This window comes from Globicephala melas, chromosome 1 (genome assembly GCF_963455315.2).
Source record: "Globicephala melas chromosome 1, mGloMel1.2, whole genome shotgun sequence".
In the NCBI taxonomy this organism is placed as follows: Eukaryota; Metazoa; Chordata; class Mammalia; order Artiodactyla; family Delphinidae; genus Globicephala; species Globicephala melas.
Window position 1 is genome coordinate 132,858,317 of NC_083314.1, and position 26,905 is coordinate 132,885,221.

Here is a 26,905-nt window from a genome sequence, read left to right on the forward strand (position 1 = left end):
TTGATAGCTATTTAGGCTGGGTGAGAGGTACAGGAGCATTCTTATGCTATTCTCTTTACTTCTGTATATTTTTTCAAGTCTCTGCATTTAGAAAGCTTAAAAGTAAATAAATAACTATAAATAGCAGGTCTAATACTTTCCTCACAAGCCGCAAAGGATGATTTTGCATCACATCCCTGAGGTCCGTGCACCACACTTTGGTAACCCCTGGGCCAGAGGACTGACCACACGTAGCTTAGATTTCAGTTTCATTCAGGCTCTGGAGTTGCATGTTTGTTGCTTCCAGGTTCTGTGCCCTGGCACTAAATAGATTGTCCCATATTTATTTCTGTTTACTGACTGTTCCTGTGTTAGACCTTGTACTCAAAGATACTTCCCTCCATTAACCAAATGAAGCGCGAAGACACTCAAGTTCAGGGTGATTTAATAACATGCCGGAAGTGACATAGTTAATAACTAGCTGAGTCAAAACTGTAGCCCTTTATATGTTTTTGACTTCCAATACACTCTTACACCAGGTTCAAGCAGATTCAAAACAAATCCCACTGCACATAATACCTAACTTCCAGAGTTCTGCAAGTTTCCTGTCTGCTCATCCACTTAAGCTCAAGGAAGGAACTCTCTTCACGCAGCAACCAGAAATAGCACCAAGTTAGACAGTGTAACACCATCTCCTTCCCCTCCCCCACACCCCGCCAGGCTCAAGTACGACTGGCAGGAAAAGCGTAAGCACAGGCAACGATGCCAGCTAAGACAGGTATCAGTGGAGAGGAAGGGGAGGAAGTACTAAGCACACCAGTGAGAGTCCCTCAGAAGGGATTTAACATGCTTTTCCTTGCGCTCATTCTTACCAAGTTCAACCCAAAGTCATCCACCAATGGTCAATTTTCCTCCACTCCAAACATTCAATCTCAGAAGAAAACAAGGCCGCGGTTTTCCCACTAGGGCTTATACTGCGCACGGGGCATAGGCTCAAACAACATTATTTGCAAATACAGGTGATTATTTCATCCCTAAAACATTCTCGATTGCCTAAGTACACGTTCAAATCATCCTAAAACATGCCATTCCTGGTATGATGGACATGATTAAGGGGAAATGCCAACCTTGCCTAAACATAACTGCAAATCAGCACGCAGTTATAGTAGAGCCACAAAGATGGTTATGTCCAATAACCACAGAAACTCCGGGCGTGATGGCCAAAGAAATGAGGTAAGACGTGTGGCCATATGCAGATGTACAAGAGTCACAGCCACCCCCCTTTTCTGGTGCTTAAGATACAACAGCTACCTTGTCCAGTATGACCAAAGGGCATTAGAAATGTCTGGTGAACTGCTGATTTGGTTACCCTTAATGTCTGAGGCTGTTTCTGCTTGCAGGACTGGCCTCTGTGTGTGGACAGTTCATTTAAAAGGCCAAAGGAGGAGTAGCCAACTTCCGTCACCTCACCAGATGCGCTTCGGCAGCCCTCCTCTGTACTCCCATAATGCCCTGTTCCTCTCTCTACCATGGCACTAGCCCACTGCTTTCTAACACCTCTCTGCCTCTCCTTAACCCCCGTATCATACCACCTCCTTTTGTATCTGTCTGCATCATCAGTTGAGAACTTCAGGGCCTGGACCAGGCCTTATTTACCTTGTATCCCCAGCTTAGCCGAACCCAAGGCCCCTCATAGAATAGAAGCCTCCCCCAAAAGTTTGTTGAATGTATGCCAATGTGAAAAATGAACTTACGTAATGCTGTCCTAGGTCATACAAAGAAGGCCTCCCCTTTCACTTTCAGCTGTAGCCACTATTTACAACACTGCTCTATATTTTCAGTCAACACCTCACCCCTACAGTGCCTTTCAGTTTCTGAAGTCATGACTGTCCTGGCTGCTGCTCTTTCTTCAATTTGAGTTCAAGCTCAAGTTTGTGCTTCTGGTATTTCTTCTGTCCCTGCTGGAAGGACCCTCCTCACCCACCCCTCTTCCAAGTCCCATACAGCAGCTGTCCGACCAACCTGCTAGTGTGTCTGCCAAGTTCACAGTGACTATGCCCAGCCCAGCAGAGCTGAGTTAGAGCTAACATCAAGGCGGGCACCCTGGACGTGTGCCAGGCCCTTGCTGTTAGGAAGCCTGGATTGTCATATAATGTTAAATGGGCCTTATAAGTGCCTGGTGAAATGGCTCCCAGAGCCCGATATGCCTTCTAACAAGCAGGCATTGTTGCTTAACTGTTTTACCTGTGCAACCTTACCTCCGCCTGCACGCTGCAAACTCCTTAAGGGGTTGTGCTGTGATACCTCCCTGTAAATCCCCCAAACACCCAGCTAGCATAATGCTCTGTGCTCAGCCAGCTTCCAAGGAATATTTCTCCATTTAAGAACAACCACGTCCATCAACAGTTCCCAGCCCCAACTTCACATCAGCAGGTGCCTTCACACACACTATTGCCATTAGGTCCACAGAACAGATCTCTAGGAAGAATCATCATTTCCAGGTTTGCAGATAAAGATCACCCAACTTCTCAAGTGGCAGAGCTAGAACCCAGGTTTCCAAATAGCCAATGTGGAGTTCTTTCCACTCTACGATGCTCTTCGATTAAAACTTGTTGCATGAATGAAAAAGCAGAGGCAAGCCTCCCTGGACACAGCCACTCTCTGCTCCCTAGGTCTCAACGTTGATGGCTTCACTCCACGAGACCCCTGAGGAGACGATGATTAGGTTTTTGACTTTTACCCATGATGTATGGGGTCTGCTGCCAGGGGGGCAGTATTCAGTGGCAGCTTTCCCAGGGCACTGGCAAAATTAGCTGGTGCAGATCATTTAGAGTTTTTGTTTTGTTTTTTTAATTTTGTCCATTACTAAAAAGGAACCACCACCACAACAAAAAAAAAAACATGAGCAGGCAGCCTCCATGAGAAAACCTTTCCAAGAAAATCTTTAAGATAGATCGCTTTTCAAACTGTCTTCTCTATCAGCAAGCACAAAAACTATGCCATGGGAAACAACAGTGCTGAAAGAAGGCCTGGGTTTTGTTTTTGTAAAATTACTCCTTGTGCCTGTCCTGTGACAGAGGCGGCAACAGGCCTCCTTGGAAGGCTACTTTGCAATTTCTCAAAATTAAAAACGGTCCTTGGAGAATTGCAGCAGCAGCAACTGAAGTCTGGAAATAGGCTTTTCATGTATAAACTGACCTACAGAGAGTTTCTTGTCAAAGAAGATGCTGTCCTGAAAGGTCTGCACTGTACTGGAAACGCCAAGGTCAAGTGAAGAGTCAATCCCTTAATCAAGAGAGGACATTCTTTTTCTGCAAAGAGACATCATCTCTCCCCAACCCCCTCGTATCTACAGATAGAAGTTTGACCCTGCTCACCTTAATGCCCAAATGAGGCCACCTGCCTCTGAGCAACAGATTAGCTCCACAGCTATAAAATCCAACATGTCACAAGGAAGGACTATATTATCTGCACTTTAGGCAGCTAAACCCATATAATTTCAGACACATTGAAAAAATCCCAGAGGTTTACGGAGGAAAATGTGAGGCTCGAAACCTTTGTTCTAAGGGCAAAAAATCTAACCTGCCTTAGATTTTTACAAGTGTTCCCTCCCCCCAAAAGCTGACAGTCTAACAAAATTGAAAAGAGACCCTTTCCCCAATTTTCCCAGAAGGAGGCAAGTGGCAGATCAATGTACAGCTCAAGAAGAAGAATTTAAATACAGTATGTGCTGCTCCTTTCAAAAAAGGAGAGAAGCCACTTCACATTTTGCCAGACAAAACCCTGTCCCCAGGAGGCCAGTTTCCACAATGAGGTTGCAAAGGTGTTAGAAAGAGGCCAGTTGGGAGGAGATAAAGGGCCATTTGGGCACAAACCCCCCACTGATCAGAGCTTTTTTTCTAAAGTGTCTCCTTTTCAACAGGGAAGCCTTTTAAAACTACATTTGCTTTGGATCCCTACCTGAATGACAATGTGTTGGGATCCGATTTCACCTTTTGTCAAGGATCGGGTGAGAAACAGTAAAACTGCTGTCAGCATCTTAGAAAAAGCTAGTCCTTAGCTTATATGGTGAAGGGGGAAAAAAACCCTGAGGTTCCTTGTCCAGCCCTAGTGATGGGATGAAGGTGATAAATGCCTGCTAATCTTACAAACACAGTCCAAAACTGCAACGTATTAACTTTCCTTTATTAAAAGAGGGTCTCTATGCAAAAAGACAATTATTTGTCCTCTGAATTGAAACATTCATCAGTGGGAAAAGAAATCCTCGTTTATCCCTAACATTTTAGTTCATTTCCTCTAAAGGTCACTTCACTCCTAAGATCTCTGTCAGCAATCCTCAGAAATCAGAAAACGCATATGGAAAAAATTATAACTTAATCTGAGCCTAAAAGATCTGCATAGAAAAGTTAAACGACGTAGCTTAAAAGCTTGTCTACTATTATGCCCATGAAGAAAAATCGGACTCTTGCACTTCAGGGCCGGTGCCTGCAAATAAACGCAGCATTGCCATTCAAGCAAACCATCCACTCCTCAGCCTCACCTCACTCCTAAAACAAAACAAAAAACCCTACAGTCTTTCACTACAGCGGTAAAGGTCTGTGGAACTAGCTTTAGGAAAACTGTATCATCCTGGAAGGAGACTGGGGCGTGGGGGGAGGGGGCGTAGGGTTAGGGAGAGAGGTTTAAAAAAAAAAAAAGGACATCAGAAATCTGAGTCCCAAGTGACTTTAAAACACCTCTCCCGGTGGGAGGTAGAAGGGTTGTCACAGTAGAATCGAAATCAGAAACCTATTCCAAGAACACATTCCTGGAAACTTCGCTCTTTCGAAGACCACATTCATCACCGTTATTATTGTTAGAAGACATAAGAAGAGGATGAGGTTATTTTACGGAAGAATGTTATAGCAAAGGTTTCAGACTCGGAATGTCATCTCAACCTCTCCTCCTAAACTAGTGGGCCAAGGAGGTTAAAATAACGGCGCGATAGAATCTCCAGGTGGTTTCTGTTTAGCAATTTTTTACTACTATTGGTTATTAGTAACATCTTCAGGATTCCTTACTAGCCTCGGGCAATCTTTCTTTAGCCCCCTTCCTCTCCTGGGGAGGACGGACCTGGTAAACAATTTAGAGAAATGGGAACCTTATTCACTATGCTCCCTTTTTCCTCCCCAAAAGGCATACACAAAACAAAAACAGCCGACAGCGCGCAACCGACAACAGCGACAGCGGAAAGCAACAACAAAAAAAGTCCACCACACAGGACGAGTCGGGAATCTACCCGGAGTCTACCAGGCCAGCCCCTCCCCCAATACACCCGGGCGGGGAAAGGGAGCGCGGAGTTCACTCTCTCGGCCGCTCTCAGCCGGGACCCCAGGTGGCCCCGGAGCTGCTGCGCACGCAGCGATGCCTCCCCTCCCGGCGCCCACTGCAGCGCCTAGGTCTGGGGGACCCGAAGAGGTGACCAAGGGGATACACTGGGGGTCTCGGAAAATCATCCGGGCCAGGCGGGACCGGCTGTCCTGGGATGGGTACACAAAGTGGGAAGGGGAGTTTGCAGGGGTGGAGGGGTAAAAAAGACTGCGGGGAAATGCGTGCAAATTAGGAAAGGAGGTGCGAGGGAACCTGAGAATCCTTGCCGAGATAATGGAACTGTGCCGGGGGGCGGGGAAAATGGGTCTGTGCAAAGGGCAGGGGCTTCTGCAGAGGAGAAAGGGAAGGGGACCCGAGTGCTTGGAAGAGGAGTTGGTGTGTAGTCAGGGGGTCCATGGGGAGGGCGGAGGTGTCCGGGGCAAAGGGGGCTCTGTGCATGCCAGCGAGGTCAGTGCTCGTTTAAGGGGACCTGTACTGGGGATGGGACCGGGCTCTGCGCGGAGGAGATAGGCGGAATGCCTGGCAAGTTCGCGGGCGCGATGGGGGGTGCCCTTACCTGCATGGTGACGACCCCCAGCTCCTCGGCCGCCAGCCTCCGCATCTGGCTCGCCAGCACTTGCGCCTCGTCCAGGATGGAGAAGTCGGCGTCGGCCCCGGCGCCCAGCAGCCAGCCCGCGGCCAGGCAGAGCAGCCAGAGGGGCGGCCGCCGCGCCCCAGCCCGGCCGAGCGAGCCCCGACCCCCGCGGGCCAGGGCGGCCGCCTCCGCCGCCTCCTCTTCCTCCGGCTCGCGGGCCATGCCGCCTACCCCCACTCCCCGCCGACGGGCTCCAGGCGCCGGGAAGCGGGGAGGGAGCTCCGGGAGGTGCGCCCAGGGCCCGCTCCGCGCACCCGGCAAAACTTTCTCGCCCTTCTGCAGCCGCCTCTCAGCGCCGCGGCGGCTCCCGAACTTAGGGGGCGCCCAGCTACGGCGCGGGAGCGCGGGCGGCCACCATCTCCGGGCCCCGGTGGCCGCAGCGGGAGAGGAAGCGGCCGCCCCAGCCGTCCGCGGGACCCCGGCGCCGGCGCGGCCCCCGCGGTGCGGCGGACGGCTGGAAGAGCTGCGGCGTCCGCACCGGGTTTGTGGCCGCGGGGCTGACAGGCGGAGCCGCGGAGCTTTCGCTTCCCGCGGGTCCCGGCCGAGCGAGGCGGCGGCGGCGGCGGCGAGGGCGGGCGGCTGCACCCGCGGAGGAGGAGCGGCAATCGGGCTGCTATGCTGGGGCAGCCACCCGAGCGAGGCAGGAGAGGGGGAGGTTTAAAAAAACAAAAACAAATAAACAAAAAAAGCACACTGAAAGAAAGAAAGCCAGCGACGGGGGAAAGGGAGGTGTCTGGTGCCACCACGCTGCGCTCCGACTCCGTGCACTTCCCGGCCCGGCGGCCGCCGCGGCTGCGGTGATTTATGGAAGCGGGGAAAGAGGCGGGGACATTCCCCCGGTCGCCCCTCCCCTCTCTCTCCCGCTCCCGCCTCAGAACCGGCCCCTCGAGACGCCACGGGCCGGAGAGCAGGCTCTCGGCTCGGGTACCAACCCTGCCGGGGGTGGGGTCCCTGGGACCTTCTGGTTGTCGGGGACAGCTGCTCACCCCAGCTCTCACCGCCTCCGCCCTCGCCAGGGACTCCGGGGTCCCACCCATCGAAAGTCCCTTTAAGTTCTAGGACGCTGGCTTTCTGCCTGGCGGAGATTCGGGAGGGAGGGGACTGCTGTTTGTGCGTCCACTGCTCTTCATCGATGTTATTAATAACAATAGCTAGCATTCGTTGGATCAACGGATTCCTTTTTTTTTTTTTTTTTTGACCAACGACTGTGTGCCCGGCCCAGTGCTCTGGGGTTTGTATACATTATCCTTTAATCCCCACCACATCCCTGTGAGGTACTATCTTTATCCCAAAATTTTAGGTAACAAAGACCGAGGCTTAGAGAGGTGGAATGAATTGCCGAAGGTCACCCAGGGGATAAGAGGCAAATCCAGAATTTAAGCAGATCCGAGACCCTTGCTCTTAAATAGGACACAATTCTTTCTGCCTCTCTTTGGAAATGAACCATCTGATCCCGTCAAAAGCAATAAACAAAACAAAACAAAACCCACAACACTACTGAGCGGGAATTCGCCCCACAACAACTAATCTCTCTGAAGCCTGGGGAGGCAGTGTGCTTCCTTCCTTCCTGCTGCTGACTCCTGGCTCAGGCCCTCTGAGAGATCACCTATTGGAAGCACCTGGAACAAATGGATGAAGGTTGTGGTGAGGGCCGTTCTTAGAAGCCTCTTAAGGTTCCTCCTTGTAGGTTCCTAGAGGACAGAGCCGTGCCCAGGAAGATGAAGGCTGCCTAGCAGAGGCGGTAGCAGGACTAGAACTCGGCTTTGGTGTTCTCTTCACTTTACAGCAAAACCTTATGTTTTACTTCTTTGACTATATTGTTTTAAAACCCCATTTTTGAGCTTCCCTGGTGGCGCAGTGGTTAAGGATCCGCCTGCCAGTGCAGGGAACACGGGTTCGAGCCCTGGTCCGGGTAGATCCCACATACCGCGGAGCAACTAAGCCCGTGCGCCACAACTACTGAGCCCGTGTGCCACAACTACTGAAGCCCGCGCACCTGGAGGTCGTGCTCCGCAACAAGAGAAGCCACCGCAATGAGAAGCCCGCGCACCGCAACAAAGAGTAGCCCCCGCAAACCGCATCTAAAGAAAAGCCCAGGCACAGCAACGAATACCCAACGCAGTCAAAAATTAAATAAATAAAACCCATTTTGCCTCGCAGTTGTTTCTCAGTTCTGAATTCCCCAATCAGTGTTATCTCTGCTATACTCTATGTTTTCATTTTGTGACACTCCCCATTCTGTGCCCCCTTGAGAGAGGCACATGGGACTCTTGGAACACCATCATTTATTATGTGCGATGCTCCTTTTGCATAACATGTCCTGGAACCACGGTAACCTCATTGAGGGCAGGGACCTATCCACCTCTCCGTCATCCACACTTAGCTCAGTACCAAACACAAAGTAGATACTGTAAAAACGATTCTTGAATTAATGATGAGATTAAAAAAAAAATCTGTTGTCTTTTATCCCCAGAGTTGACTTGACATTTGGTTGCGAGATGCTCCTATAACTTCTGTTTTTCATTGTTATACCATTGCATACGATTCTTAATCAGTGATACAAAACTGATGTCAGTCCCTGTGGTAAGTGGAAGAGGAAAAAAAAATGATAAAGGGCAGCTAGCATTAATGTTTTTGTCTTAGATTCTTCAAGGTTACTGTCATCAAAATTGTCACAGATCTCTAAACTACCCTTCTGAAACTCTTTCAGATGGCTTCTCCATCTTTGCCCAGCCTTTGTATCTTGCTATTTCTTGGGGTCCTATTTCTTGAGGTTATAATCCTATGTCCCCCTTTTTTTATGTTAAGTGTTTTTTTTTTGAGAACTCTCATGTTACACCCACACCTTCAATTACCACCAAGACAGCAGAGTTTTGCAAATTTCTAAACAAAGCTCAATCTCCCTTTTCAGTGGGATTTCCAAAATTCCAACTGTTCACTGGCGTCTCTACTAGATACACTTGAACTAAAACTAATTCCTGCTTTCTCCCACTCTCCACTTAAATCTATACCCTACTGTGAATGTGGGTGGATGTCACGCATGCTCCAAACCAGGTACCTCACTCGCCACATCCGTCCCCTGCTCTCCATCTGTACCCCACTGGCTGCCTTCTCATCACAGCTCACCTGTGATCTCGACCACGGTCTCTTCTCAGGACTCCATGGAGTCCACCTCACCTCCATCCTTCTATTCTCCATGGTAAAACCAAAATCACCTTTCTAAAAGTCAAATCCGGACTTGTCTCTCACTAACCTAATCATTTCTGGTGCCCCATCACAGAGAAATAAACTTAACACAACAAACAAGACTTTCTGGGCTCTGGCTTATCTGCCTTTCTGGCCTTCCATAAGCCACTCTGCCTCTCAAATCCTCACAAACTGCAGAAAACACGTTTGCTGGTGGTATTGAAAGCCTTACCCTTTTCCCCACCTGACAAGCCCCTACTGAGCTGAGATGTCACCTCTGTGAAGCCTTCTCTGACACCAAACCCCACAGAACTGATTGCTCCTCCTTTGGGTCCCTCTAAGTCTTGTTTCTTCTCTTAGCACTGATTATCCATTGGACAGTCATGTTTTCTCCACCCCGCTGCTTCTCATTAGGTCCACCAGCCCCTTGCAGCTTTAGGAGACTCAATGAACTGCAAATCCTGTGGTCCATCTCAGGTCCACTGAAGCAGAATCTCTGGAGGTGGGCTAGGTCCTAGAATATGCATTTTACAGACCGCCCCCCCCCGCCCCCGCCCACCATGAGTCTTATGAACTGCTGAGAGGCTTCAAACAAGCTCCCCGGGATGGAAACTCACTCATCCGGGAGCTCTGGCGCTTCGTCCAGTGCCTACACTCTATAGAGTCTCAATACCGAGAAAGGGCCACTGACAAGTAAAAGTCTCAGAAACAGTCAGTTGCCTAACAACTTTTAAACGGTGGTGGCAGCGTGCAAACCCACGTCTTCAAATGGCAAGCTCTGAGCTACTAGTCTGGGGTTAGAGAAAAGGTTTACACACATATGTGCTGGCACATGACAGACCAATAAAAGCTTGTTGCCCGATAAACTAGTAATCCTTCATGTCTCCAGTGCATTTAATTAAATTGCCCTACCATCAGCCCCTCTCAGCAAGAGCGGATTGTTCTCTGAGGGGCAGCTGATTAGACCTGGGTAGGCTTATAACATCAAGTAGCCAATCTATCACACCCAAGGCATGGCAAAAAATTAGCTGGGTCAAGCAACTTTTCATTCTCAAAAAGTTTAGGGAAAATAAGAGGAAAAAGCAATTAGAAGTGGCAGTTGAAACAGAAAAACATGATTAGAAGTCAGAGGGGACATGAGTCCCATAAGGCATACTACAGGAAATGTATAGCTATAAATACATATACAGATATAGATTTATATATAAATATTTTTACACATACATTCCAAGATGTATATGTAACTATATATGTGTATGTGTGCATGTGTGCATATATAGCCATATAGCATGGCAGCTAAGAGCAGGGTTTTTAGAATTAGAAAACCTGGGTTCAGATCCCAAGGTCAGTACTTATTAGCTGTGTCATCTCTGTAAACCTTAACTTCTCTTAGCTTCAGTTTCATCATCTGTACTTTATAAACACTAACACCCAAAGTTTTTGAGGAAAGGCACATAAAACACTTCACATAGCACCTGGTACGTAGAAGCACCCAATAAATAGAGGGGATGTCTGCAAGCTGAAGTTATGAGGGAGCAAACATTACAAAGGAGCTAAGAAAGCCAAGCAGAGAGAAGAGAGAGTGGAGTACACAGAACATGCGGCCTGAGAGAGGCCATCCCCCAGATTCAGAACTAACTTGATTTCAGAACTTTGCAGTTACAGTCCAAGTCTACATGTTCTATTAATAACAGACTCTTCTCTTCTCCCCTCTGTCTTGATGTAATTCTAAGGATCAAGTTCAATCATCCATTCTTACAGAGAGAACACTATTGACTATGTAAGTATTTGAATACAAAATGAGGAAAAGACTGGTAAGTGGGCCACAATTGTCCAGAAGACTAGAGACCACCATGAAAGCTGTCTGATAGATTAAGCTTCTCCCTAGAGTGCCCTGTACTCCTGGCTTGTGACCGAGTTGGACACCTGTTCATTATGTTTCCTCTTCATGAGCTCTAGCACTTAACATGCAGCCTTGTAAATGTCCATTTATAAGTCTGTTTTCTCCAACGTAATGTTTCTCAAACTGTGGCCTACAGGCTTCTACAGCAGAATCACCCATCAGGAACTGTAACTGTCTAATTCATTTGCCACATTGTCAAGCACAACTCTAGATCCAGAGTAGAAACCCAATAAATGTTGGACCAAAGAACTGGGAAAAAATTAAGAAAATCCATGAGTCATTAACTCTGAGCAAAGAGTAGCACTAACGATATTGTTCCTTGACTGCGAAAGAAGAATGGACCGAGATTCCTCATCAAACTGGCTGCTCTTCCCTACTTTGGAAGATGCAAAGCCCTTCAGTGAGAAACCGCCTCATGGCACTCACTGGCCAAGCTTCTCACCACAGAAAACCTGTAGGTCAAACGGTTTTGAGGAATTCTTGGTCAGATTTCCAAAAATGTGGTATTGAGTTTCCAAGCCACCATGATTCCTCTTTGCATGCTCTGAGGTGGAAACAGGGCCAAGTTAACAACAAATCCTCAGCCTAATGCTGCTGGCAGGCTTCCCGTTCAAAACAATAACTGGCTGCAAACTATATTGAATCTATGGACTCAGGGAGCTCGGGAGAATAGAATCAGTAACTTCAAGGGCAGAAATTAGCATTTGCTCATTAACTTCTACAAGACTTCAGATCTCAGCAAGTGTGCTTCTTGTTAAATAGGTGGAAAGAGCTACTGGTCTAGAGCATCTAGAACATAGAGCCTCCCTGGTTTCCATATTCCTCCTGCTGATTTTAAAAATCATCAGGTTTCCCACTCCCCTTCAGATTGGGAGCTAGCAATGATAGAATAACAGTAACTGATATAAGTAACCGAGACCCTACCAAGGGTAGGATAGCATCTATGGCACACAACTTATCATTTCTTGAACTCAGTGTGTTTCCTATGTTCTATCATTTAAGCATCAAAGCAGAGAAGACAAGATTATTATGATGATTTCATACACAGGGAAACTGAGGCTTGGAAAAGTTAAACAACTTGCCCAAAGTTATAGGCTAGTAAGCAGCAAAGCTGGGCTGGAAATCCAGGTTTGTATGACTCCAAACTCAATTCTTTTGCTGCTCTATTGTGTGCCTGTCTGAATGCAAAAAGAAAGGAAAAAGAAAGGAAATAATAATTATTGACACCCATAGATCTCTGCCTGAGAAACATCCTTATTTCTAAGGCAACAACTTTTTTTTCCTGTTAATTTCAACAAGCATCTATTGAGCATTTGCCATGAACCAATAATTTTACTGGGTCCTAGGGATACACAGATGAATAAGATTGGTTGTCCTTAAGAACTTTCCTGTTACTGAGAAAGTCAGAGAATTTTAAGACAGGTAATAACACACACAACAAACGCCTCAGGGCCTTTGCTCTTGCCATTCCCTGTGTCTTGAATGCTCTTCTTCCAGATATCTGCATTTCACTGTCAAGAACTGTGAAGTCTGAGTCTTTACCCTACTTGCAAACCAACAAGTCAGCCTACCACAGCCTCACGGCTGCTGGCAGAAGACTCGAGCCTCCAGGGTTAGAGACAGAGGACTTTATGCCTCCATTATTCACATCAATAGTAGTAGCCTGAGTGTCAGCATTTGTGCCAGTTCTCCAAGCCCTAATTCTCGCTGGCAACATGAAGAGGGTCATTAACACCTGCACACATCAAGTACCATGGAAGAAGAGGAACCCCAAGCTTAGATAACCCAAATCTTATTTATAATAAAATGCAAAAAAATACTGCCCTTTGCTCCAGAGGGAGATATCTTTAATATACTGGGCAGAAAGCAAGTTTTCCCTAGGCTCTGAAGAAAGACACCGTCTCTACCTGTCAAGGTTGTTCACTAAACAAACATCCTTGAAAATATAGTGTAGAACATAGGGCAGACAGTACCTTGCTCACAAGACAGGTAAAAGTGCAAGAAACCCATGGAGAATTATCTCCCCACATTGCCTTTCTCTAGTCTGGACTCAAATATGAGGGGAGGCCTTCCCTCACCATTCCATTTAAGACTGTAACCCCTAGAACCCCCTCTCTGGAAATTCCCTGTATCTTCTCTCTCTGTTGACTTACACCATCTAGCAACATATATATTTACTTACTTATTTTGTTTATTGTAAACTCAATGGAGGCAATGATTTTGATGTGTTTTGTCAACATATCCTCAGTGTCTGAAATAGTACCTGGCACATAGTAAGTATTCAAGAAATAGTTGTTGAATGAATGGATATAATATGGAATGCTCTAGAGAAGGTACAATGGGAGGGACAGTTAACCTAAGCTAGGTCAGAGAAAGTTCCCTAGAGAAGATGTCACCTGAGGAGGGTCACCAAAGACAGGCAGGTGTCACTCAGGCATAAAAAAACAGCCCTGGTAGAGAAAAGCATTAAAATGTGGAAAGACCAAAACAAAACTATGTGAAGAAAGGAGCTGTAAGTTTGGGATTTCTACAGCATTAAGTGGGAAGGGGCAGTGGGCGAGGCTGTTGGTGAAAACAGAGGCCTTGGTCCTTAGCCAAGGGACTTGGAGTTTCTTCCATGATAGATGGGGTGCCACAGAGGGTTTTAAGCAGGAGAGTGATATTTTAGAAAGATCACACTATATATAGTGCTTTGGGGGATGAATTTAAGGCAGGGACTCTTGACTCAGACCGGTTGACTGAACTAAATAGCAACTCAAAATATCTAAATATTTCCAATTAGGATGTTGAAATTTCTAAGGAAAAAGTATGACATAGGATTTCAGTTTAAAAAACCAAAACAAGGGGCTTCCCTGGTGGCGCAGTGGTTGAGAGTCTGCCTGCCGATGCAGGCGACACGGGTTCGTGCCCCGGTCTGGGAAGATCCCACATGCCGCGGAGCGGCTGGGCCCGTGAGCCATGGCCGCTGAGCCTGCGCGTCCGGAGCCTGTTCTCCGCAAAGGGAGAGGCCACAACAGTGAGAGGCCCGCGTACCGCAAAAAAAAAAAAAAAAAAAAACCCAAAACAAGACAAAAATTGAAAATACTCAGAGCTTTAGCAAGATTCCTCAGGATTTTTAATAAACATAATAGTAATAACTTAAACATAGCTAGGGAGTCTTAGAAAGCAAACATAACTTAGGGACTCTTAGAAAGCAAAGAGTTAGAATTAACTCTCAGCTAGTTATACTGAAATCAGATGACACTTTCTTTCCACGGGCTTGATTGGACATAATAAGCAGTATAGTTCTTTCCATCTTACCAAAGGTTTAAAATTTTTCTAAAAACTATTTAAGAGTACTAGAATTATCAATAAACCAAATCAAACCAACTATAGGGTGAGCATTTGCTATGTGCAGGAAACTGTGCTCCTTGCTCTGAGTTTATACTTTGGCTGGGGAGGCAAGACTAGAAATATACAAAGTGAAATAGCAATGAGAGATTTAAACCACAGATCAAGCCTGCAATAGGAGAGATGGACAAAGCAAATGAAGTACACAAACAGTGGTTTGCACAGTGAAAAGATGACTATATATGGAAAAAATATTGATAGCCAACACTTTCTGAGTGCTTACTAGGTTCTAGGCATGATGCTACGGGTTTTATATCGAATTATCTCCTTTAATCCCTAGAATTCTATGAGTCACAATCATAATAATAGCTGACATTTATTTAGCTCTCACTAGGTTCCAGACAGTATGCTAAGTGTTTTCAATGGATTATTTTATTTTATCCTTGCAAAGACCCTATTTAGTAGGTATAGTCATCTCCATTTACAGATCAGGAAACTGAGGCTTAGTAGGATTGATTTCTTTGCCCAAGTTTTCACAAGTAACATGCGACGGTGTCATTATTTAAATCCACTCTTAATTACAGTGCTCGCCTGCTTTATAATAACAAGCAGGTATTATCATCAAGTCTATTTTCCAATGGAGAAAAGTAACGCTCAGAAAAGTGGGGTCATGAACACATGTCTGAATGAAAGCCAAAACATAGGAACCTAACCACAAAACATCTTGACGCATCAGAAACATAAACGGCATAGAGTTTATATTTTATCAGTGTCATCCAGCTGACTTAAACTGAGTTCAAGTTGAATATGAGGAACTTAGTGGGGCAAACAGGATTCGGATTTTTTTTTTTTTTTTTTTTTACGGTACACGGGCCTCTCACTGTTGTGGCCTCTCCCGTCGCTCCCGTTGCGGAGCACAAGCTCCGGACGCACAGACTCAGCGGCCATGGCTCACGGGCCCAGCCGCTCCGTGGCATGTGGGATCTTTCCGGACCGGGGCACGAACCCATGTCCCCTGCATCGGCAGGCAGACTCTCAACCACTGTGCCACCAGAGAAGCCCCAGGATTCGGATTTTAAAACCTTCGTCGCTTACTTACACCAGGGACTTTGCCATATGCTAGGGAGCACTGCTGTGCAGGCATACTGCATAGGCTTAGACAAGGACAGATACTGACCTAGTAACTGCAAACACACGTAATTGGAAGTGAGGAATTTTACAAAAGGCAGACACTTTCAGATCAGTGCTCTTTTTGTTCTGACGACTCCATGATGTTAGAGAATTCTAGAATTCCTACTGCAGTGGATATGTGTACTGAGCATTGTGATCTCACCCTACAGCTCCAGGGGTCAAGAAAAGGAAAAGGAAAGGAACATGCTTATTTGTGTTTCCTATTTGTACCTCCTACCCCCACCAACTCTTAAACGCCCGAGCAAACCTTGCTAGTGTTATACTAAAAACCTGCAACAAAGCCTCTAAAACAAATTAGAAGACCTCTTGTTTCACCTGCCATTCATCACTCCAGATTTCCCTGGCCCATTAAGTTCACACATAAACCCAGATTTTCACCTTCAGCGTCCCTGGGTTTGATGAGCCCCATTGGACCCACTACTTCAGTATGTCACCTCGGACACACTTAGGTTATTCACTCTCTGGCACTAGGCATCTTAATGTTGGGTGTCCTTGCCCTGAACTCACAGCACAGACTGGGCAGACTTGCTTCCTGCCTGACCTCAGGGGAGGGCATCACACAAGTACAACCTGAGGGCGTCAAGATTGAAATTAGAGAGTCATCCTTGAAGTCCCATTTTTAAAAAATCTGGTTAAATAATTTCATTTCCCCAACATTTATTTATCAAGGATCCCGCATAAGCCTCAGGATGAAATGGAAATTCTTAGCACACAAGGACTGGCATAATCTGGACCCAAACACATCTCTCCATTCCCCCCACTCCCCTCCCCCCAGCACACACCTACATCACCAGCCAAAATCAGTCCCCTGAATCTCTGACTACAATCCTTCGTTGCTCTACCTCGTTCCTTCCCTGTCTTTGGATTTCATCTGCTTGGAATGTCTTCCCTCACCTTTCCACCTGGCTAAGGCATTCTTATTTTTGGAGATTCAGGTAGAATCACTTCCCTCTAGGAAACCTTTCCTGACCGCTCTGCCCTCTCCCCCACGTAGAGGTAGAAGTCTCTTCTCCATGTTCCCTCAGCCTGTTCCAGGCACCACCTTCATCACTCTGCATAGCAACCGTTACCTCTTGACTGTTTTTCTCAGAGGGCAGTCACTTCCTTTAGGAGAAAAGCAACTTGTTTTTGGCCTTTAAATATCTTACTTCTCAGCAACAAATGACACATAGTGGAGACTTAATAAACATTCATTCAATTAATGAACCCTTGAATCTATTACTTCCTACTTAGCCTTCTTACTGATCTGGAGACTATTTGGTATTTGTAGAAATATCACATTCAGATGCTTACCAGGACCAGGCAGTAATGTAAAGGCATTAAACTGGCCATGTGGGACATTAGCCCTGTCTAGAGTGGCCTCTGCTTTGGGCACATGATGTTCTTTGGAGATGAAGGAGGAACCTGGGAAAATCATCTACTTTGTCCTTCTGCCAGTAGATGAAGACTTATCATTTTTTCCCCATACATAAAGAGGTTTCCAACTTTCCCTGAAAGTACTATGCCAATAAGATTAATGGTATAACATCAAATTTCCTTTCATCCTTCTCACTGAATTTTCTGCCAAGTTTCTCTGCCCGTCACCATGAGAGCAGAAACACTATTGCTCACATGTTCTGTTTACCACTTAGCACATGGTGGGTGTTTAATTCATGTTAAAAGAGTAACCATAATATGCAGAAGGTGAAAGAAAAAGTTAGGTGTTTTTAATGAAAGAGTGTGACAATTATTTTCCTTTTGAAAATGTATTCAACCTAAACATGATTTCTTGTTTATATGACCTTGTCTTTTTCCATGCTACCTCAGCAACAGGAGAAAAAATTAGGTTTGTATCATAGTCAACAAGCTAATTAGCTCACATCTTCTCTATTTTGGTCATTCACTCATTCATTCATCCAACAAATAATCTAGGCCTACTATGTGCCAGGCACTGTGGTTACCACTCAGATTCTACTTGAACCCTGGGAGTTGTTTTTGGTTCACCCCTCATTTTTCTTCTGAGACGAACGAATGATAGCTGTCTGCCAGAAAGCGGCTCTGAGTAAGGAGGAAAAACTTGGACAGTTGCAGAAACACAAGATCTGGATGAAGGGCTTCCTTAACCAGGTCTTGAAGCCCTTTGTAGAGGATTCCAAGTACAAAAATTGGAGACCCTTTTTGTAGGCAACAATCTGCTGCTGGTCAGTGACTAGCCCAAGGTCAAGTTCCAAGATCGTTCTGGATAGTTGTGATGTCCTCCACTGTTCCTCATTGCTGACTGATATCCCATTCCTGGCCCCAGTTCATCTGCTGCTATGAACCAAAGGTCATTTACCATGAATTTAGCAACTGCTTCAGAATCAACGTTGGCTGGAAACAGTGTCCCACCACACTGGTGTCCTCCCACATACTCTGCCTCTGGGCTCCAATGCTGATGTCTACACCCAACATCCCTGAGCTCTTTGTAGGCACCATGTGCTCTACTAAACAATTGACTTTCATCCTTATTCAATCCTTCCAAAAACTTGATGAGAGAGACATCAAGACTGCCAGACTGTGTGGGTTCTGTCACCAAACTGGTCATCACTGTTAAACTACCAAGAATCACCCTCGGAGTGAGATGGCTCTTTCAGTCAATAATAACATTCAACCATAAAAAATAATGATGATTCTGTATGGGGTAGGGACTCCTAGTTGCCCTTAACTATTCTTTGTTTTATAGTAGTAAAATCCTTAGTTTAGCCAGGCAAATGGCTGCCTATAAAAATAATACATTTCCCAGCCCTTCTTGAAATTCTCTGTAGCCATGTGACTAAGGTCAGGCCAGTGGGATGACACAGAAGTGGAGCATTTCCAGGGACTTTATAACAATTGCTTTGAACTCTTTTGATAGCATCCTACATACAAAATGCATTTTATATTATGTTGCATATATTATAGGCCCATATATATTTCTGAAACAAAAGGTTTAAGTAGAAATATTTACCTTTACTGTGTGGTAAACACTCTGATATTGTCTATTCTATTCTATTTCATTTTTAAAAGTTATCCATTATATTGATTTTAGGACCCACTAGCGAGTCATGACCCACAATTCAAAAAGCATTGTTCTACCAGAAACATTATATGTACTCTTCTCTTTTTCTTTGTCCACGCTACCGTCTCGATGCCTGAAACAAATACCTTCACTTTGGACCATGAGATCAAGGCCACACACAAAGGAGTATCAAGATGGAAGCTACCTGGGTCTCTGATAATATAATACATCATAATAACTGTAAATTACCTACCTGGGCTTTTACATGAGAGAGATACAAGTTTCCATCTAATTTAAGCTGCTGTTATATTGAATTTTCTGTCCCTCATGGGCCAAACGAATACTAACTAATTGTGCTAATGAATTGTGTGTTTCCTTTCAGATCCATTTCTCTCTATTTTCCTGCTTTGCTTTTTATTGGGCTGGCCAAAAATTTTGTTTGGGTTTTTCCGTAACAGCTTATGGAAAACCTGAACCACCTTTTTGGCCAACCCTATATTACAAAGGGGCTGAGCCCTGTGTTCTGACAGTGGGGGGTAGCTGTAGGAGACAGGAAGGCAGAGGAAAAGGAAGCCAAGGTATTTCTCCTCGGCTCTCTGTCTTGGACGGTGGCTTCACCAACAGCAGCTCTGTCTCCTCCATGGCTCCAATCCCCGCTGGACATGGTTTCATCTTCTGTTGGGTGACCTCAGCTCTTGCTATCTGGTAACACTAGCCTCTCCCTTGATCTCTTTAGCACAGGAATGGTCACAGCTTCCTGCTACGGCTGATCTCTGGATCTCCTCACCTTCCCTCTCTGGCTTTGAGTTCTTTGATCCCCCATTTAACCAAGTCCCCATATTACATTTCCTCTGTTCTAAATACTTAAAGTAGTTGCAGTTTTCCTGACCAGCCCCTGACTCACACTAAAATATCATAGAAAACACTTCAGGTAAAATTTCTCGTTTCCTCCTCATCCTATAAGATAGGCACTATTCTTTGCTGTCCCCCTCTCCTTACAAATGATGAAACTGAGGCCCAGAAACATTACATGACCAGCCCTGGTCACGTGGTAAGTGTAGGGGTGTCCAACTCCAAAGCTACTAACAACAGCCTAACTTTCAGAGAGCTTGACCTCCTTTTGGATTTTTCTGACTTTCAAAAAGTAATCATTTTTTATCATTAACATTTTTATCATTAACAGTAAATAACAGTCATTTATTGTTATTTTGCAAAGGTCTAGACACAAAAACTGTTGGTATGACATCATTTCATGTAACCCAAGTAGGTGGTCTCCACCCTCTAAGACATCCCCAAAGCAGCCAATGTCCTTTAACCTCTGCCTTACAAAAAGTTTCCAGTCCCTTCCCACCCTGGGTGAGGAGGGTGCTTTCTGTCCCTTTACATCAAAGTCTTAATTATTCTTCCAGGGCTGCATTTACTCATTCATAAAATGTTTACTGAGTGCTTAGTATGTGCCCAAGGGCTAGGGTCTGGGGCTGAGCAAACATGAATGTGACTCAGCTCCTGCACTTAAAGAGCTCATTGTCTGGGAGGAGAGATTGGTATATAAAATAATGAAAGCACACAGAGAAGGCATTCTTTGGTGAAATCCAGCACAATAACAGCATAGTGAAAGTGTGGATCTTGAGCTGGTTCTTGAAGAATAAGTAGGAGTTGGGAGGCAAAGGGAATTGGAGGAACATTTCAAACTGAAGGAACCAAGGTATGCAAAGGTTCAAAGGCATAAACCATTTCATTTTCATCAAATGTGGGTATGCAGCTTACACACCAATACGAGCCTCAGTACTTTTGTATTTACCCAAGAGTATGTATATCTGTATGTATGTATATGCTGTATCTGTGTATTTATATGTATGTATACATAATGTTTATGTATATATAGTTATTTTTACATGCACTTCATACATATATACACACACACTTCTAACTACATACCTATATTTTATATAGACATTACATATACTATGCATTTGCATATAAATAAACACAGATATGTATACATATAAAATTATATTTATATTATATATATAAATATAGACATACATATCTTCTTTGGTTCTCTATTTTCCTTTTTGACATTATATTGATCTAACTTACTGAATAAAAGAATTAAGATGAACAGAAGAATTAATGTATTATTAAAGTAAGAAAATCTAAATGCTGGGATCTGTGACTGTATTCACCACACTAACAAATACCCAGGGGAAAATTATTGAAACATAAGCCATAGACACATAGCTTTGTACAAGGACATTCCTTCATAGGGAAAGCCTAAATGCTTCTTGCAGGCTCAAGTTCCTTTCTGGAAAACTATTAAAGAATGTGCCCCGTCCTTGTTATGTTTCAGCTGAAAGTAAAATGTGAATAACAAAGGATATTTTCCACTAGGCTGGAATTAGTTCGCATTTATCAGTTTGCAAAATGATAGTCTGTCCAAAATTCCTTTTGCTCAGGGCAGTATGACTCTGGGAGAAAAAAGGAATTAAAAGTTGCTGCCCAGAGTTCTCTAAAGGCCTTTTGCTAACCTACTGAATTCCCACCCAATGTTCTCCGTGTCATCCATTATGTCAGTATTTAGGGAGGGGGGGCTTCCTAGGTTGCCCTCCACCTCAGCTCTACCAGCTGAACCCACCTCTGGATGGATTATAACATCTGCAACACCGGGGTAGCTTTTGCATTGCTTCACGTTTTACGTATTGTCTTACCTCTCCAATTAGGGTATAGAGTCCCTGAGGACAAGCAACCTCTCATATGCTCGGTTCTTTGGAACAATTACACTGTTTTCTAAAAAAATATCTCCCAATGGGTTTCCCTTCTTGGTTTTCCAGTTTTCTTTTGCCATTCTGCCCTCAGAAAAGGGAACATATAAGTTGCCTTGGGGAGGAGGAGAAAATGATGTAGAGGAAGAAAAAGAAAAGATAGTCCTTTTGACACCAAGAAGTAGGGCCTCGGAGGAAAGGAGAGAAGGCTAAGGCAGGGAAGGAAGATGTGTACCAGGCTGTCTTCTCTGGTCTGAAACCCCAGTGGGTGAGGGGGAAGGAGAAACTTGAAAACAAGCAGATATGTCTGATACAGGTGGCCCTGCAGTGATCACAGTGCCACCACGCTGTGACTCAGAGATGGCAGAGAGGCATAACAATGTAGAAGACAGATCTCCCCTGCTTTCTCAAGGAGCCCGGGTTGGCAAGGAGAGGATTCCTAGATTTGCTGTCTCCCTAGAGAAGGCTGTGGAGGACGCAGGGGCATGAGCCATGTCCATCAGTTCCCCAAGAGGTTGTGGTAGGGACCTGCCACTAGGAATCAGAGGGCGCAAGTTTCTGCCTCTGTAGAATTCCTAAAACCTACAAGTTGGGGAGGAAAGTCCCAAAAGGGCCCTAGAAAATGGGCCACCTGATAGAGTTGGCAGCAAGATGCCATCAGGACTGGAGACATGAACATATGAGGCTATCAGCAGCTGGAGCCATCACTGAATAGACCAGATGTTTCTTTGGCTAAAAACTATAGCAGTGGGTGCCAGCTTGTGAGGAGAGCAGTGCAGCCACACTGCATCAGAGGCTGACCAGGACCCAGGAGACAGGATGGGGGGCAGGCGCCCTTCTGTCACTAGGAGAATAGGAAAGTTATCCTCCAATAAGACTAACCTCGGGAGAAGAGGGAAAGGAAGGCCCCCTGAAAGGGGAGTTGTTACCCTAAAAAGAGCAAGTTTAAACGAAATAGACAAATTGAACTGAAAGAGATATTGTTGATGAATGCACTTAAGTATATTTTTCCTTTTACCAATGGGATGGAGCCTATTAAGAACTTTAAATTCATCAGAAAAAATATTTTAAAGTTACAAGTTTCTCCCATATTCTGAATTTTATGCTATGAAATATTTGACTGGTCTATATTTACTAGTAGGGATTGGCTCAGAGAACCTTACGTGTAGTAGGCATGAAATAATATTTTGGGAAATAGGAATCCATAATTCCCTTTGCCCACTTAATTGCTACATGGATTATCAAATTCCCTATCCACAGCTAATGGAAGTTTCCATGGCTTTATAATTAACCAAAATTTAATGTCTGAAGATAGTGATTATTGATTAAGTTTATACTTGAACCTACATATGTACAAATTCTGCATTTACTGATGCATCAGTTCCATTTCAAAGATCTGCCTTACTTGTGTTTACTGCACTTGTCAACCACTCTTAGCTACTTCCTAATAAGACACAGAGACTTAGACCAGAGGGGGAAAAACAAATTGATTTTGCTGCCTTAGTGTGTTCTTAAGATTTGCCTCTGTCACTGTCTGCCTGTCATCACCTGATTATCTTTATTTACCACCCATTCACTTATCTATACCAACAAGTCTTAAGAATTAAGGTTAAGTACTTTTTACCACAATGATAAGTTGTAACAAAATTCTCATATGTATGCCACTTTACAGTTCACAGAATTTTTCTAACATTTCATCTCTTAACGACCCCAGATCTCTCTATAACCCATTCTAATCAAGCCTTTGTAGCTACTACTCCACTGATAGTGGCTCTTATCAAGGTCGTCAGTGACCTCCATCTTGCAAAATCCAGTGGTGAACATTGAGTCATTATCTTACTGACCTCTCAACACCACTAAAAACACTTTCTGAAAACATTTTCTTCACTTTGTTTTTGGTCATCTATTGCTTATATTTTTAAAATTTATGGTCTTCTCCTATCCTTTTTTCTCTGAAAAGAAATGTTGAAGGGACCCACATTTCAGTCCCTGGCTTCTCTATTTTCACGTTCTAGGGGATCTTAGTCAGCATTACACCTTCTGGTACTTTGCTAAGTCCTAAATGCATTTCTCCAGTTCCAGCCTCTTTAGTCTTGAATATTCAAGTTCACCTGGCTTTTCTGCTTGTGTGTTCAAGAGGCATCGCAAACCTAATATGTCCACCTCAGCCAGACTTCCCAAATGCATGTTTTTCTGGTCCCCACCTATCTTTCTAGTTTTTGGTCTAATGACTACCTTGACTCTACTTCTTTTATATGCCCTCATTGTGGTTTAACCACATGTTTGACTCTAACCTTAAATTGACCTCCACATAGGGTCTTGTCTTCACTTCAACCTGCTCTAGACCCGTAGTTCTGCTTTCCCCATTGGCTTCCAGGTTCTGCCTCTATTTGCTCCTTTTTCATGGTAAGTAGCTCTAGCTTTCCTCAACAACAGCAGCTCTTTGTCCTATATCCCAGACTCTGGTTGCCTGTGACTCTGGTGTTAATATCTACCTAACAGCTTACTTTTTACGAAAACCTAGTGCCTTTTAATAACCAGTAAATCCTGGTTCCTTGATACTTTCTTCTTTAACAAGGACTGTATAGAGTACACATCATCAGAGCATCATCAGACAAGATTTATCAAGCATTCAATTGCATATTGCCTTGTTCTTGCCTTTTAGGTGATTATCATCAGCATTGGCTGAGAGGTACATCTCCATTACCACTTCCAGTTGATCGGTATTAGCTGCCTGGAGTGCATTTGGGAAGGATTTGAAGTCAGTCAACTAAGCAGAAAAGAATGCTATGATCTAACGGTAATGCTTACCATCTACACTGCACAAGGGAAACTTATTCTATGCATTTGCCATCCATATATAATCTAAGATATTCTTTCTCAAATTCTTTTTCTGTCATATGCCAATAGAAAAATTCACTAACATAATTAATTCTTCATTAATAATTATAAATAAAACAAATATTATTATTTAGTAGTAGCAATAGCACTGCTAATACTAGATACCATTTCTAGCATAATTCACCCTTTGCCCAACAATATACCAATAATTTTGCTCAACTGACTCATTTAATCCTTACAGTTACCCTGTGTGAACATTACTATTATCTCTTCTCACACATAAGGAAACCAAGACTTAGAGATATAAAGTAATGGTTACAAGTTCTGTTCACTGGTAAGTGGTAGAATTATTCAAACCAAAATTTGTCTGGCTTCAAAGTCATGCTCCTAAAGACTTTGTTAGTCTGTCAATAAGAAGTTTGTTTAAAAAATTTTAAGAATTTGATGAGTAGTATACATGAAGTGCCCAAATTTTTTTTCCCGTTTTATTGAGATATAATCGACATACATCACTGTATAGGTTTAAGGTATACAGCATACTGATTTGACTTACATATACTGTGAAATGATTACCCCAATCAGTTTATTTAACATCTATCGTCCATCATCTCCATCATTTCATTTGGATACAAAAAGAAAAAAGAGAAAAAATATTTTTTTCCTTGTGATAAGAGCCCTTAGGATTTACTCTCCAAATAACTTTCATATAAATCATACAGCCGTGCTAACTATAATCATCATGTTGTACATTACATCCCTAGTACTTATTTATCTTATAACTGGAAGTTTGTACCTTTTGACCACCTTCATCCAATTTGCCTCTGGCAACTGTAAATTTGATCTCTTTTTCTATGCGGTTTGGTTTGGTTTGGTTTTGGTTTCCACATATAAGTGAGATCATGCAGTATTTGTCTTTCTCTGTCTGATTTATTTCACTTAGCATAAGGCCCTCAAGGTCTACCATGTTGTCACAAGTGGCAGATTTCCCCCTTTATCATGGCTGAATAATATTCCACTGTGTACACATACCACAACTTCTTTATTCATCTGTCGATGGGTGCTTAGGTTGTTTCCATGTATAGCTATTGTAAATAATGTTGTTATGAACATGGGGGTGAGATACCTCTTTGACATAATCTTTTTGTTTCCTTTGGATATATTCCCAGAAGTGGAATTGCTGGATCATATGGTAGTTCTATCTTTAATTTTTTGAGGAACATTCATACCAAGTACCCAAATCTTAAGTGTACAACTCAATGAATTTTTACAAACACTAACACTCATGCACCCACCATTCAAGTCAAGATCTAAAACATTCCCAACACCCCAGAAGATTCCCTCATGTTCTTTCCCAGTTTCTACTCCTCCCTAGTAGTAGAAATTCTGACTTCTATCACATAACTTAGTTTTGCCTGCCTTTGAATTTCACATAAAGGGAATCATACTGCCTATGGTCTCTGTGGCTGTTTTCGATTGCTAATCATATGCTCGTGAGTGTCACCTGTGGTGCACAGATCCTAAGGTGACTCCCAGTAATTCCGACCTACATCCTGTGCCAAAGGGATTACTAAATGGCAGAGATCACTCCAGCTGACATCGTCAGAGAAGTGACACTGAAGTTCAGTCTTGAATACCAAGCAAGGTTTGGAGGTGCAGATCAGAGCAGGACAACTGATTTGGGCAGGGCAGGCCAGCTGACCAAGCCACTAACCAGCCACAGTTCTGGCTGAGGTGCAGGAAGCAGCAGACAAATCTGGAGGTGCATTCCCTCAGCCCTAGAGATGTGGCTAATGATATACTATAGGAAGCAGGACTACTTAGTATTCCATAAAGAGCCTCTTCTCCTCCAGCTACTTCAGTGATTCCAGTGTCTGGTTCTCAGAACCCAGCCTTTTTTTTATCATTAATTTTTATTTGCGAGATTTTTAGGGTGATTTTGGTGAATGTCTTAATTGCATTTATCTTCTCCCTGTCCTTATACTCCAGAACACAATGTTTTCTTAGAAACTGTCATTATTCTAGTATCCACTAAAGAAGTATTCCAGTCACATCCAGCCAAGGAGGAAGCAAATGTTCTCATAAGCATAATCTCTGCCTGTATTGTTTCCCTGTACGCTCAGCCTCCTGCCTTCACAAGTTTCCTCCTGAATTCATTTATTTCTGATGGATACGCACAGTTGTCAACAAATGTTGTATTAAAAATAGATTTCTGTATTTCCTAGGAGTGCCTTGGGACTAGAGAGGCAGCATCAAACGAGTGTTTTCTACACAGTCTGCTACTGAGACAACTATTATGCGCACCAAGCTTTTCAGAAATCTGAAAAAAAAATTGTTTCCAATGGCAAAACTGACTTATAATAACAGAAATAATATAAAATGCTCTGAGTAGTAGTCTTGCATTCACCAACAGTTTAACCAACTCTCTTCTGATTTATCCTAGCCCTGAGGTTATCAGAATGCTCCAATCAGGTCAAAAGGAGAACTGGATTGAGGTGGCAAATTCTAACTTTTGGGGGAAAGAAAATTGTAGAAAAAATAGCAACTAAGTCAGAAGGGGCTAAAACTAAGTTTTCTGGCCCAAATATGATGTATCAGACCCTGTTCTCAGCATTTTTGTCCATGGTCTGTGCCCTGACCTTTCCGTGCATTGTAGATATCTGCTGCCTTACTTGTGTACATGTACCTGCAGTCAT

The 26,905-nt window shown here is 44.0% G+C and overlaps 1 protein-coding gene across 2 annotated transcripts in view; it reads right to left on the reverse strand.

Moving 5' to 3' along the window:
• The window catches only part of CACHD1 (cache domain containing 1), a 234,246-nt gene extending 227,620 nt beyond the window's left edge, over positions 1 to 6,626 (reverse strand). Inside the window, exon 1 of one of the 2 annotated variants that reach the window (XM_060304780.1) lies at positions 5,906 to 6,379. In XM_060304780.1, coding sequence (XP_060160763.1) covers positions 5,906 to 6,145 — 240 coding nt within the window. In that variant the 5' untranslated portion in view covers positions 6,146 to 6,379. Of the gene's footprint in view, positions 1 to 5,905 lie in introns of both variants that reach the window. The other variant, XM_030865831.2, reaches the window with a different exon arrangement.
• Between the last annotated feature and the right edge of the window lie 20,279 nt (positions 6,627 to 26,905).